This window comes from Rhinoderma darwinii, chromosome 3 (genome assembly GCF_050947455.1).
Source record: "Rhinoderma darwinii isolate aRhiDar2 chromosome 3, aRhiDar2.hap1, whole genome shotgun sequence".
NCBI lineage: Eukaryota > Metazoa > Chordata > Amphibia > Anura > Rhinodermatidae > Rhinoderma > Rhinoderma darwinii.
Window position 1 is genome coordinate 36,888,216 of NC_134689.1, and position 14,155 is coordinate 36,902,370.

General features: G+C 36.0%; 1 protein-coding gene across 5 annotated transcripts in view; it reads right to left on the reverse strand.

Annotated features, from left to right (window-relative positions):
- LOC142748891 (protocadherin alpha-C2-like) overlaps positions 1-14,155 on the reverse strand; it is a 215,500-nt gene that overhangs the window by 175,844 nt on the left and 25,501 nt on the right. For 2 of the 5 annotated variants that reach the window (XM_075856257.1, XM_075856263.1), the window contains exon 1: positions 2,894-5,363. The exons of the other annotated variants lie outside the window; for them this stretch is intronic. In XM_075856257.1, the coding sequence (XP_075712372.1) occupies positions 2,894-5,260 (2,367 nt within the window). In that variant the 5' untranslated portion in view covers positions 5,261-5,363. Of the gene's footprint in view, positions 1-2,893; positions 5,364-14,155 lie in introns of those variants that run through there. 5 annotated transcript variants of the gene reach the window in all.

Consider the following 14,155-nt stretch of genomic DNA (forward strand, 5'->3'; position numbering starts at 1 on the left):
GGTGCCTAAATTAAAATTGCACATTAAAGATTTGGCCTCACCACTGCTTTATAAAGTTATAAAATAAAGCCTTCTTGAAAAAAGCCCCTTCTAATGTCTGACAATATCTTGTTAGATTTAGACAAAGCAGCATAGTATTGGCTAAAAGCAGCCAGTAAAGAATACAGTGGACTCATGGTTCTCAGCCCGCTGTATACATGAGGAGAGTGCTTTAATAGGGCAGCATAGTACATTATAATGACAAATTCGCTTTGGTTTTATTATAAATAGTTATACCTAAATCCTACTCCATTGTAGACTCATTCAATAAAGATACATTCAGGATATAAATGCTCTGTATATTCTTTGTCCCAAAATGTATAAGCTTACATATATAAAACATTGAATTTCATCTACCATTCAGCTACCCATTGAGCCAGTAAAACCAGACTTCTCCTATGGGGATAAAACTTTGTATACAGTATATATAACACTACAGAGCTACAGATAAAGTATTTATTTCTGCATAATTTATAATTAGGTTATACAATTATGGACCCAGTACATATTTATGGTGTACAGAACGCATTATATGTTTCTTGTCTGAATATCAGCAATTCATCTTTTTAGGCAATTTCTTAGCCAACATTGTAACTTATAACAAACAGTGTGATCCAGACAAATGGATCTATGGGTGTGCAATAACTGTATATCAAAAACTGTGTGAAACGCTTTAGAAAAGTCCAAAAATGTTAAATCTGCTGCCAGCAATTGTGCTCGCTACTTCAGAAAAAGCAAGTCAATTTATTTTCCAAGATTTCCTTTTCATGAAGCCATGGTGTCTGCTGGTAATTATAACATTTTCTAAAACTTGTTTTTCAATTCTTTCATATCAAATGTTCAGGTAACTTTCCAACTATAACTGTTAAACTTAAAAGACTATAGTTGTCAAGCACAGTCAGTGAACCTTTTTTAAAAATAGGAAGGAGAATCATATTACCAGGCCATTGGTACCAAATCTGTAGGGAGTCCTTGAACATAAAAAATAATGGTTTGGTAACTACTAAGCTAAGTACTCTAACAACACAAGGATGAAAAACATAAGATCTAGGAGCTTTCTTCGCATGGGTCACTTCTAACCCTTTTTGTATAAACTTTTAGTTCAGCCAAGACAAATTAAATATATTTATTGATGCTATTGACAGTGTAAGAAAAAAATTGTATTTAATAACTCTTCTTTTTTAATCTCATCTGTGACCAAATTAACTTTCGCATAGTTTATGGCACAAACATTTTCATTCTCCAGCTTTCAACAATGTCATAGCATCTAAGAACGCTCTTATTAAAGCATGTCTGGCATTATTGTCATGACAACAATACACAAACAATTAAAAAGTATCGAAAAACAGTGAAAAACATACTTAGGTCATTACGATTATTAAATCATTACCAAGAGCATTAGTTTTGATTATCCATTGTGACTTTTTTCTCAAAGTATCTTATGGCGATAACCACATACTGGGGGCTTCTCAACTCTCGTATTTTCTGCAAAAATTAAAACATCTGCATTCTCCCCATGAATTCTGACATGTGCAATAAGTCGTGGGGATCCCTCTCCATAACGATAGATCAGCGATGCTATCTAAATCTCACATGGACACAATGTATAGTTTTGCTAAGGCTGAAATTGCCACAGGGGCAAAATATAACGTAAACCATAAAAGTAGTTTTATATTTATATATGCTTTATATATATTAAATTCTCTTTTTACCTTTATTGTATGCTCAGATTTACAAATTTTTGCACACAGGAATAAACTTTTTAGTGTATTTATGTTTGATTTTTTAAAAATAGTTAAACAGTTAAATTAAAATGTTTTTGTTTTACAAGCTCCTCTTTCCTGAATCAAAAAAGTAAAAAAACAAACCATTATGGCTTTTATTGACAGCCACATTCAAAATAAGATGTGTAATATTTTTATAGTAAATATGTTTTCCAGTTTATATAAAGGTGAGTTAAATCCCCCAAAATGTTATAATATGCCTTGGGTAACCTGTTTGATGTCTCCTTGAGCAAAAAAGCCTCTGTCTTCTCACTTTTTGTTCAGAGAACTTCCCAATGGCTTTTCTACTGTAGTTGGGCTTTTAATCAAGGTGGTAATGGAATGAGTAGCAGCTTTTATATCATGGTCATTGGTAAATCAGACAAAAGGCCTTAAGCAAAGACACATTTTTAAAGGTTCTAATAAAGTTTGCAGCTAAAGCTCTCTTCCTCCCTAGAAGATCCAGACTTTCTAGTTGTGAAGTTACAATTTTAGAAACAAAATTCTACTTGAATTTTCCATCATTAGAAAAAAAAACATGTCTTCTTTCCCTCCACGGTGCTTCCAGGCAGGGAGTTTGCCTATTCTCTATTTTCTGTGAGAGAATACTTGAATAGTATTGTGTTTTGCAGAGGCACAATGCAGTAGCACATTGAGTGCCTATGGCTCCTCAGTAAAGAACCATAGTAACTTTAACAAACTGTATGCATGAGGGCTGAGTCTACATTGGTTTTAGTAGATGAAAGCCATAGTGCCATTAGGTAGTTACTTGCCTCTTTAGGTTGCATTAGGATCTCCTTCCATTGTATTCAGGGGTTCTGTGACGTTTTTCATCAACCTTTCTGGTATTTTGTCAAAAAACAAATCCGTCACAGAGTAATGATTTAAATTAAAAAATAGAAGCCATGACACTAAAGTAAAAAGAGTAGTCATTTGTATGCATTCAGAGATATAGGTTTTACAATTTATTTTCTATAATTTGTTGGGGTTTTTTTATTAGTTTTTTTACATAATTCATTTTGGGTACTAAAATACAAAGATACATCTTGGTTTTTTTTAAAGTCATAAAATATTTTATACTTTAGTCTTACCTTATATGAGGAGTTTAATATGACCCCTTGTTGATAGACTTGCTCTTCAGTTCCTGGTGTCTGAGCATTATTTGGAGTGAAGACAATTAAGTCACTTTTAGGTCGAAATGAATTGGAACTTATTCTATACTGAGTCTGTTGGGAATACATCCAGCTCCCTCCAGTGTTGGAGCAGATTTTGTAATTTTCTTTCAGTTCATTGACCTCATCCCTATATTTTTGCCATCTTAAAACAGTGAACACAATTAAAGTAATGAGAAAAATGCTTGATATGACGCAGATAGCAATTACCAAGTAAACGTTTCCATCAGAAAATTCATCACCATTCCCCTTGGTCTCCTGATTATCAAACTTTAATTCTTCTCCAGACTCCACCACAGATATGACAATTTGTGTCTCTGCCGTCATGACTGGTTCTCCATGATCCTGAACTACTACGTGCAATCTGTACTCATCACTATCTGAATCTGTAAATGACCGTTTTAAAGTAATTTCTCCAGTTTGATGTGCAATAGCAAATGGTGACTTTGCAGATCCTCCATAGTCCTTTAGTTTATAAAACGTCCATGCATTGTATCCAGAATCTAGATCTACGGCCTTCACTTTAGTTATCAGGTGTCCAGGTTGTGCTGACTTTGACGTTTTTATTGTTATTGCAGAATGAAGTGGGGTGAACGTAGGAGCATTATCATTAATATCCTCAATGAATATGTTTAAAGTAAGGTTCGAGCTGAGTGCTTGTAGACCGGCATCACTGGCTTTTATGTGACATTGGAAATAGGCAATTTGTTCATGGTCAAATGATACTAAAGCAAAGACCTTCCCATTCTCTGGATTAATGGAAATGTAAGAAGATATAGGAATCCCTTCAATTGTACGGTCCCTAATTGAGTAAGTAATGAATGAATTCTGCCCGATATCTGGGTCAAAGGCCGATGCTGTATATATATGAGTCCCCGGTGGGTTGTTCTCTTTAATGAATATTGTATCTACGGGCTGGAGAAATCTTGGAGCGTTGTCATTGACATCCCTTATATCAATCTTCAGAGTTTTTGAAGTAGACAGGGATGGAGAACCTTCATCTCTCGCAGTAATTGTAACTTCATATTGATCTTTCACTTCTCGATCCAAAGGTCCATTTACAGTCAGAGAAAAATCACTCATGAAAGCTGGATTTACTTTAAATGGTGAAGGCTCAGAAATGTAGCAATTGACTTTTCCATTTGATCCTGAATCTTTGTCATCGACACTGATGATGGCGACTGTTGTTCCTTGTGGGGAATTTTCTGGAACAGGAACTGACAATGATGTCACCGTCATCTCAGGAGGATTGTCATTGATATCTACAACAGTCACTAGAACTTTACAATGTCCAACAAGCTGAAGATCTCCATGATCAATAGCTTCAACCTGAATTTCATACATTTTAACAGTTTCAAAATCCAATTTGCCTATTACTCTTATTTCTCCAGTATATTTGTCTAAGATAAAAGCTTCCTTCGCCTCCCCTGACACCATATTGCTAAATTGATATAGAATTTCTCCATTTTTTCCTTCATCAAGATCAGTGGCATTTAGCTTGAACACCAAAGTCCCTTTAAGAGCATTTTCAGTCACACTGCACTGGTAGAATGGCTGATCAAATACAGGAGCATTGTCATTAAAATCTTCAACGTTAACAATAATATGTGTGGTGCCACTTCGTCTTGGTTTGCCTCCATCATAAGCAGTTAGGGAGAGATTGTGAAGAGATTGCTTTTCTCTGTCTAAATTTTTTTTTAGCACAAGTTCTAATGACTTGATTTGATTTATATATTTTTGGAAATCTAATGCAAAATAATCACTTGCACTGAGCTCATAGTTTGTTATAGAATTTGTTCCAAGATCTGGATCTATAGCTACCTTTAGTGGGAACCGAGATCCTGCAGGTTTTATTTCTGATATAATAAGATTAGTCACAGTGGAGGAAAATACTGGACTATTGTCATTTATATCTTCCATTTCTACATCTACACGATACATCTGCACAGGCTCATCTACAATAACCTGCAGAGGAATGATACAGAAGGGTGTATTTGGACACAGCACTTCTCTATCTATTGTCTCTTTAACAAACAAGATTCCATTCTGCAGATTAACCTGGAAATATTCCTTCTCATCTCTAGAGACAATATGTAACATTCTGGAATTAATCTCACCTATATCCAGTCCAAGGTCCTGAGCAATTCTTCCAATAAAGGTGCCATGCTTGGATTCCTCCGGGATAATATAATGCAGCTGACTCAGGACCACATCCCAGGACATTTGTAACAAAAATAAATGGACCAACCTGCTCCTTGCTTGATCCTGTCTCCGATCTCTGACCATTTCTTAAAACCAAAAAAGGCAGAGGTGATGATTTGTCCACTAATAAAGGCACTCACGCTGATGGAAGAACGAAGAAAATGGAAAAAAAATCTATCATGGCCGGAATCCTTACAGCAAGAATTTCATTTAACGATGAAGATATGCATTTCCTCTTGCCTTGTTGCTATTAGTTGGTCTGGATTGCCATCTAGTGCTCAAATTCTAGGATGCATGTCAGGTATGTATCTTTGTTTTTTTATTATTTTAAGAGTAACTTGAATGTTTAAAATGTAAAATTCACAATCTAGGTTTATCAATTAACATATTGCAAATAAAAATGGTTTGTAATATTTTATTCTTTATATTAAAGGAGCATTTTATTATACCTGGCATTAGCTTTGTTTTAAATATATTCCTATTGTCGTGTCATATGCATATTGATCTATCAAAACTAATATTACGATTTAGAGACTCATTAGAGAGTCATTATATTTTGTGTAACGTGATATTAATAATAATAATAATAATAATAATAATAATAATATAATAATAATATTATACAGTATTATTGTTGCTGGTTTATAAGTAAAAGAAACACACAAAAAAATTAAGTATATTAATCAACCTCTCTGACTTGTTTTAATGATTTTCCTTATATAGAATATGTATAACGAACAATCAAAATTAATATTATGTTTTGAAGAATTAGTAATTTTACTTTGTTTAACTTGTTTATAATAATAGTAGTTATAGCTAAAAAGAGGTTTAAAAAAGTTTAACAGTTTCTCATTTTTGACATTCATTTTATTTGAACTTCTTTTCAGATTAGTTTGTGAATCTAACAGGGGAGGTTTATTGGAAGATTTAGGCAAAACATTGTCACACAAAAAAAGATAGCTTTTAGAACAAGTCAATATTAACTCTGTCCATACAGTTGACTAATTCTGTGTACATCATAATTGAATTAAGAAGAGCTCAAAAATTTTATTAGATATCTCTAATATAAAATGTAACTAAGACAAGGGGGCATCCAAGATTACACCATAATCATAGATGGGATTATGTAAGCTCTGGATTCTTAACTGTAAGGGCAATGAGACTTTGTAACTCTCTGCCACAAGATTTTTTGATGGTTTATTGAGCAAGTTTAAGGACAGCCTTGGTGCCTTTCTTGAAAAATATAATATTAGAGGTTATGAGTATTAGATTCTGGAGATGGAAAGTTGATCCAGGGATTTATTATGTTTGTCATATTTGGAGTTGTCTGATTTTTTCCTCTAAGGAGGCAATTGGCCTCCGTCTTATGCAAGTTTTTACCTTCCTCTGGATCAACCTGGTAGGATTTTAGGTCGGACTTGATGAACTTGTGTCTTTTTTTTAAACCTTATTAACTATGAAACCTCTCCAACAGTTAACCTCATTGAAAAGACCACCACTGATCTATTGAGGATTATATGACATATTTTATTGATATTAGAAGAAGTCTTTGAGAGGACCACCCTCTAGGAGTAATTTTGCACTGCAATTTCCTCTCAGAGAGGTTTCACTGCCCTTTAATGATACTCATTGGAGCAGATTTACTAAGCTGACTAAGGTTTAGACAGCATGAGTTTATCACAGTGGTGCAGACTGTATGATACAGTTGTTGCATCTTGCTAGACATGCTAGACGCTTTTTTTTTATACTACCTCTTGGCTTAGTTTTATTTGTCGCACATTCACATATTTTGGTGCAATTTAAGCCTCTTCCCTCTTAGCCACACACCCTTTCTAGGCACCATTTAAATTGTCTAGCGATGTGCAAACATTTATTTCCTAACTAGTCTGAAATTAAATGCGTCAAAATGCTCCAATGTCTGCCAAAATTAGGCTTATCTTTTAACAATTTCAAGACATAGAGATAGTGCCAAATGTGTCCTAGTGTTATATGTTACATCAAAGTGGAATCTTCCAGTATTTCCGTCAAGATTAAACCACATGCATAAATTATTTCATAACTCTCCAGTCTTCCAACAAAGCAAAATAAACTCACCATGTCCTGATCAACTCATTATATTGCTAAACAATCTTCATGTGTTCCTTCCCCTACCAGGTTCATTCAAATTGTTTTATAAGGTTTCATACACATTTACTGAACTATTTCCTACAAATAGCAAATCTATAAACTGTAAAATGGTAGTAAGGAATTTAAAATGGTCTGGCATCTGGTAAAATTAAGCTAAAATTTAATGTAAAATTATCAAGAATGTACAAATATTGGGGATATAGTTATGGGAGTTAAATGACAACAATGACAAAGGATTTAATATGACCGAAAAACACAGCATGGATCTAGAATGGCTCAGATGGAGTAAAATGTAGCTGTCAGCAAGCATGTGTTCAAGTGTGAACCAGATCCTAGTGTGTATACCCATAAAGCATCCAAAGCATGAATATATATAACCTAAAGAAAAAGATGCCACAAGACTAGAAAATATAGAAAAATACTTTATTGAAAATGACACATTAATACACAATGAATAAAAAAGAATCCATAAACCAACAGGTTAAAAAAGACATACAAGCCATGCAGTATACAAGGTAGATAACGTCTGAATAGACAAGGATAATAAAAGCCAAATGGCGTGACCTGGTACTAAATTCATCGGCAAACTGTGTATTGTCTTAGTGAGTACTAGTAAATAGAAGTATAAGCCAAATAGAATGGTCTAAGAAAGAGTACTCAGAAGCATAAAGACAGTGCCGCAAAAAAATGAGCAATGCTAATATATAAGAAATATTATCAAAAGATGATAGCAGTTAAACATACCCATTGAGGGTCCAGGTAAGTGCACAGCGAGATGTCTGCCCCAACGCGCGTTTCGGCGCAACTGCCTTTGTCAGACTAAACAAATAGTTGAGTATCAATGGACAGAAGGTGTCAATTGTGGAGAACTATAAGAATTTTGGAGTATTTATTGACAATAAATTGGACTGGAAGCGAAATTGCGATATGTTTTATAGGAAGGGCACGATTCATTTGTACTTTCTACGCCAACTGAGGTCTTTTAATGTGTGCTCGGAAATGTTACAGATGTTTTATAATTCGGTGGTATGGAGTGCAATTTTCTTTTCTGTGATTTGTTGGTATGGTAATGCAAGGGTCATAGACATTAATAGACTAAATAAGATTATCAAGAAGGCGAGCAGTATTATTGGAGGTGCAATTGAGCCGTTTAGGGCGGTGACAAACAAAAAGGGTCCTGCGGAAATTTGAGACGATTGTTGCTTTCCCGCAACATCCGCTATATATCTATGTTATATTTCAAAGGAATTCATTTAGTCAAAGCTATCTGCAATTAAAGTGCACTAAAGACAGACATATGAGGTAATTTTTACCTACTGCTATTTCTTTATTTAACCCCTTAATGACCGCCGATACGTCTTTTTACGGCGGTCATTAGTGGGCTTTATTCTAGAGCGCCGCCAAACTACGTCGCTGCATTAGAATAAAGTAAACAGAGCAGGGAGCCGTGAAATCTCCCTGCTCTCAGCTGCCAGAAGCAGCTGAGGGCTGGGAGCGTCCCTGCTCTGCCGGGTGAGATCGATATTAGTATCGATCTCACCTGTTTAACCCTTCAGATGCGGTGCACAATAGCGAGCACCGCATCTGAATGGTTTTGGAGAGAGGGAGGGAGCTCCCTCTCATCTCACTGACACCCGGCGATAAAATCGCCGAGTGTCTGTGTCTTCTATGGCAGCCGGGGGTCTAATAAAGACCCCCGGGTCTGCCTGCAGCGAGTGCCTGCTAGATCATGCCGCAGGCATGACCTAGCAGATGCCTGTCCGTTTTAAACGGACAGGCAGTAATACACTGCAATACAAAAGTATTGCAGTGTATTATAATAGCGATCGGATGATAGGGAAGTCCCCTAGTGGGACTAGTAAAAAAGTTAAAAAAGTTTAATAAAGTTAATTTAAAAAAAAAGTGAAAAAAAAAAAATGAAAAACCCAGCTTTTCCCCTTACAAAATGCTTTACTATTAAAAAAACTACAATAAAGCAAAAAAGTTACACATATTTGGTATCGCCGCGTCCATAACGACCCCGACTATAAAGCTGTTACATTATTTAACCCGCACTGTGAACGCCGTAAAAAATAAAATAAAAAACAATGGAAAAATTGCTGTTTTCTGTTAATCCTGACTTAAAAAAAATGTGATAGAAAGTGATCAAAAAGTCGCATCTACTCTCAAATGGTACCAATAAAAACTGCAAGTCGTCCCGCAAAAAACAAGACCTTATACAGCTATGCCGACGCAAAAATAAAAAAGTTACAGCTCTTCGAATGTGACAATGGAAAAATCTAAAAAATGGCTTGGACATTAGGGCCCAGAATGCCAGCAGGGGGAAGGGGTTAATAGAGAGATCTAAATTGATTGTATTTATTGACTGTTATTGTTGTTGTTTTTTACATTTTTTTAATTCTTTATTGAAACTACTTAATTAATGTGATTTTAGGTATTCATTTTAGTATAAATCTACTTGTATGTATTGTTAATGTCTTTCTATGTGGCAAACCATTTGACTATTATTAATTTCCCTTTTGAGATCAATAAAGTCTTTCTTATTTTATCTTATATTGGGCTGTAAACAACAATAATATAGAAGATATACAACATTCAAAATCCTACATAATAGTCATTAAAACAATACTACGTTTGTGCTCCCAAGTGCCTAGCTGCTTAACCATCATAGTTCTACATACATACATACATACATACATACATACACACACACACATACATACATACATACATACATACATACATTGACATCTTTTACTCTTATAAACCCAAGAGGAAGGCAAAAGCCCCCATTTTCTACATTGGTAATGCTAGTAAACATTTTATCACAAAAATGTTCTACATATGTATTAGCAGAAATATTATACCCTCTTATCCCTTTCTCCTCTAAAGTGAATATGTTTAATTTTGACAACCTTTTGTCATATTTGAAATCTACCATACCTCTTATTAATATAACTGTTCTGCTTTTTTCTCCCTCTCTATAATATAATTTTTATTGACAAAACAAAATTACATATTAAACATTTGGCCTCACCACTGCTTTATAAAGTTATAAAATAAAGCCTTCTTGAAAAAGCCCCTTCTAATGTCTGACAATATCTTGTTAGATTTAGACAAAGCAGCATAGTATTGGCTAAAAGTAGCCAGCAAAGAATACAGTGGACTCATGGTTCTTAGTCCACTGTATACATGAGGAGAGTGCTTTAATAGGGCAGCATAGTACATTATAATGAAAAATGTGCTTTTATTTTTATCAATGGTTATACCTAAATCCTACTCCATTGTAGACTCATTCAATAAAGATACACTACCGTTCAAAAGTTTGTGGTCACCCAGACAATTTTGTGTTTTCCATGAAAACTCACACTTATATTTATCAGATGAGTTGCAAAATGACTAGAAAATATAGTCAAGACATTGACAAGGTTAGAAATAATGATTTTTATTTGAAATAATAATTTTCTCCTTCAAACTTTGCTTTCGTCAAAGAATGCTCCATTTGCAGAAATTACAGCATTGCAGACCTTTGGCATTCTAGCTGTTAATTTGCTGAGGTAATCTAGAAAAATGTCACCCCATGCTTCCAGAAGCCCCTCCCACACGTTAGATTGGCTTGATGGGCACTTCTTGCGTACCATACGGTCAAGCTGCTCCCCCAACAGCTCTATGGGGTTGAGATCTGGTGACTGCGCTGGCCACTCCATTACAGATAGAATACCAGCTGCCTGCTTCTTCCCTAAATAGTTACATAGTTACATAGTTACATAGTTAGTACGGTTGAAAAAAGACACATGTCCATCAAGTTCAACCAAGGGACGGGAAAAGGGAAGGAGCTAATATTTTTTTGTTCTAGGAAATTATCTAACCCTTTTTTAAAGCCATCTACTGTCCCTGCTGTGACCAGCTCCTGCGGTAGGCTATTCCATAGATTCACAGTTCTCACGGTAAAGAAGGCCTGCCTCTGCAGCTTGAACCTTTTTTTCTCCAGACGGAGGGAGTGCCCCCTTGTTTTTTTGAGGGGGTTTTACAAGGAACAGGATTTCACCATATTTTTTGTATGTGCCATTAATATATTTATATAAGTTAATCATGTCCCCCCTTAGTCGTCTTTTTTCAAGGCTAAATAGGTTTAATTCTTTCAATCTTTCCTCATAACTTAAATTCTCCATGCCCCTAATTAGCTTCGTTGCTCTTCTTTGTATTTTTTCCAACTCCTGGGCATCCTTTCTATGAACTGGAGCCTCAGAACTGAACTGCATATTCTAGATGAGGCCTCACTAATGCTTTGTAAAGTGGTAATATTACATCCCTGTCCCGTGAGTCCATGCATCTTTTAATACACGACAATATCCTGCTGGCCTTTGAAGCAGATGATTGACACTGCATGCTGTTATTGAGTTTATGATTTACAAGTACACCCAGATCCTTCTCAACAAGTGAATCCGCCAGTGTAGCTCCCCCTAGGACATATGAAGCATGCAAGTTGTTGGTACCCAGATGCATAACTTTACATTTATCTACATTAAACTTCATCTGCCAAGTGGACGCCCAAATACTTAGTTTGTTTAAATCTGCCTGCAATTCATGAACATCTTCCATAGACTGAACTATATTACATAGCTTGGTGTCATCTGCAAAAATAGAAATAGTGCTATTAATCCCATCCTCTATATCATTAATAAATAAGTTGAATAATAGTGGTCCCAGCACTGAACCCTGGGGTACACCACTTATAACTGGGGACCATTCAGAGTAGGAATCATTGACCACAACCCTCTGGATACGGTCCTTGAGCCAATTCTCAATCCAATTACAAACTATATTTTCTAAACCTATAGTCATTAATTTACCCATTAGGCGTCTATGGGGGACAGTGTCAAATGCCTTTGCAAAGTCCAAAAACACTAAATCCACAGCGGCCCCTCTGTCTAGACTTCTGCTCACCTCTTCATAAAAACAGATTAGGTTAGTTTGACAACTTCTGTCCTTAGTAAAACCGTGCTGGCTGTCACTTATAATGCTATTTATTGTCACATAATCCTGTATATAGTCCCTCAATAGCCCCTCAAACATTTTCCCCACGATGGATGTTAAGCTTACTGGTCTATAATTACCCGGGGAAGACCTAGAGCCCTTTTTGAAAATAGGCACCACATTTGCGCTGCGCCAGTCCCTTGGCACTATACCAGTCACTAGAGATTCTCTGAATATTATGAAAAGGGGGACAGAAATAACTGAACTAAGCTCTTTAAGAATTCTAGGGTGTAACCCATCTGGTCCCGGGGCCTTGTGCACATTTATTTTATTTAATTTAGCTTGGACCATATCTACATTCATCCAATTCAGTATATCAACTGATATATTAACAGCACTGGCACCGGCTACATCAGCTGCTCTTTCTTCTGTTGTATATACAGAGCTAAAGAACCCATTTAGTAACACTGCCTTCTCTTGATCCCCTGTGATCCACTCCCCATTACCATTATCTAGGGCTCCTACATGTTCAGACCTTGGCTTTTTAGCATTTATATACTTGAAGAATTTTTTGGGATTTGTTTTACAATCCTTGGCCACCTGCCTTTCATTTTGTATTTTTGCTAATTTTATTACCTTTTTACAGATTTTATTAAGCTCTTTATATTTTACAAAGGCTGCAGATGTACCCTCAGATTTGTATTTTTTAAATGCCCTTTTTTTGTCGTGTATTGCCCCTTTCACAGAAGGTGTAAGCCATGTGGGGTTTAATTTGAGTCGTTTATACTTGTTACCTATAGGAATAAATTTTGCACTATAATAACTCAAAGTAGATTTGAAAATCTCCCATTTATCATTTGTTCCATTATTTGACATTAGTTCTTCCCAGTCTATATCCAGAATAGCAGCCCTCATCCTGGGGAAATTGGCTTTCTTAAAATTAAATGTTTTTGCCCTCCCAGCCTGCGTTTGTTTTTTACAGTATAGGTAAAATGTAACTATATTATGATCACTGTTACCGAGGTTTTCACGAACATTGACATTCCCAACAAGATCTGCATTATTAGAAATGACCAGATCCAACAGAGCTTCACCTCTAGTCGGGTCTTCCACAAACTGGCCCATAACATTTTCCTGCAATAGGTTGAGGAAATGTCTCCCCTTTGCAGTTGAAGCCGAACCATGACACCAATTAATATCCCGGAAATTAAAATCTCCCATTATCACTACAGTACCCGCCTGTGCAGCCCGCTCCGTCTGTTTATATAGCTGAACTTCCATCTCCTCAGTTATATTGGGGGGTCTATAGATTACACCAAAAGTAATTTTTTCAGTGTTTACCTCCCTTTCTAGTTCCACCCACAAGGTTTCAACCTCCTCACAGTATTCACCCACTATTGTCTCTTTCACACTCGCCTTCATATCATTTCTCAGATACAGACATACAGTTCTTGCATAATAGTTCTTGCATAATTTGGAGGTGTGCTTTGGGTCATTGTCCTGTTGTAGGATGAAATTGGCTCCAATCAAGCGCTGTCCACAGGGTATGGCATGGCGTTGCAAAATAGTCTTCCTTATTCAAAATCCCTTTCACCTTGTACAAATCTCCCACTTTACCAGCACCAAAGCAACCCCAGACCATCACATTACCTCCACCATGCTTGACAGATGGCGTCAGGCACTCTTCCAGCATCTTTTCAGTTGTTCTGCGTATCACAAATGTTCTTCTGTGTGATGCAAACACCTCAAACTTCGATTCGTCTGTCCATAACACTTTTTTCCAATCTTCCTCTGTCCAATGTCTGTGTGCTTTTGCCCATATTAATCTTTTCCTTTTATTAGCCAGTCTCAGATATGGCTTTTTCTTTGCCACTC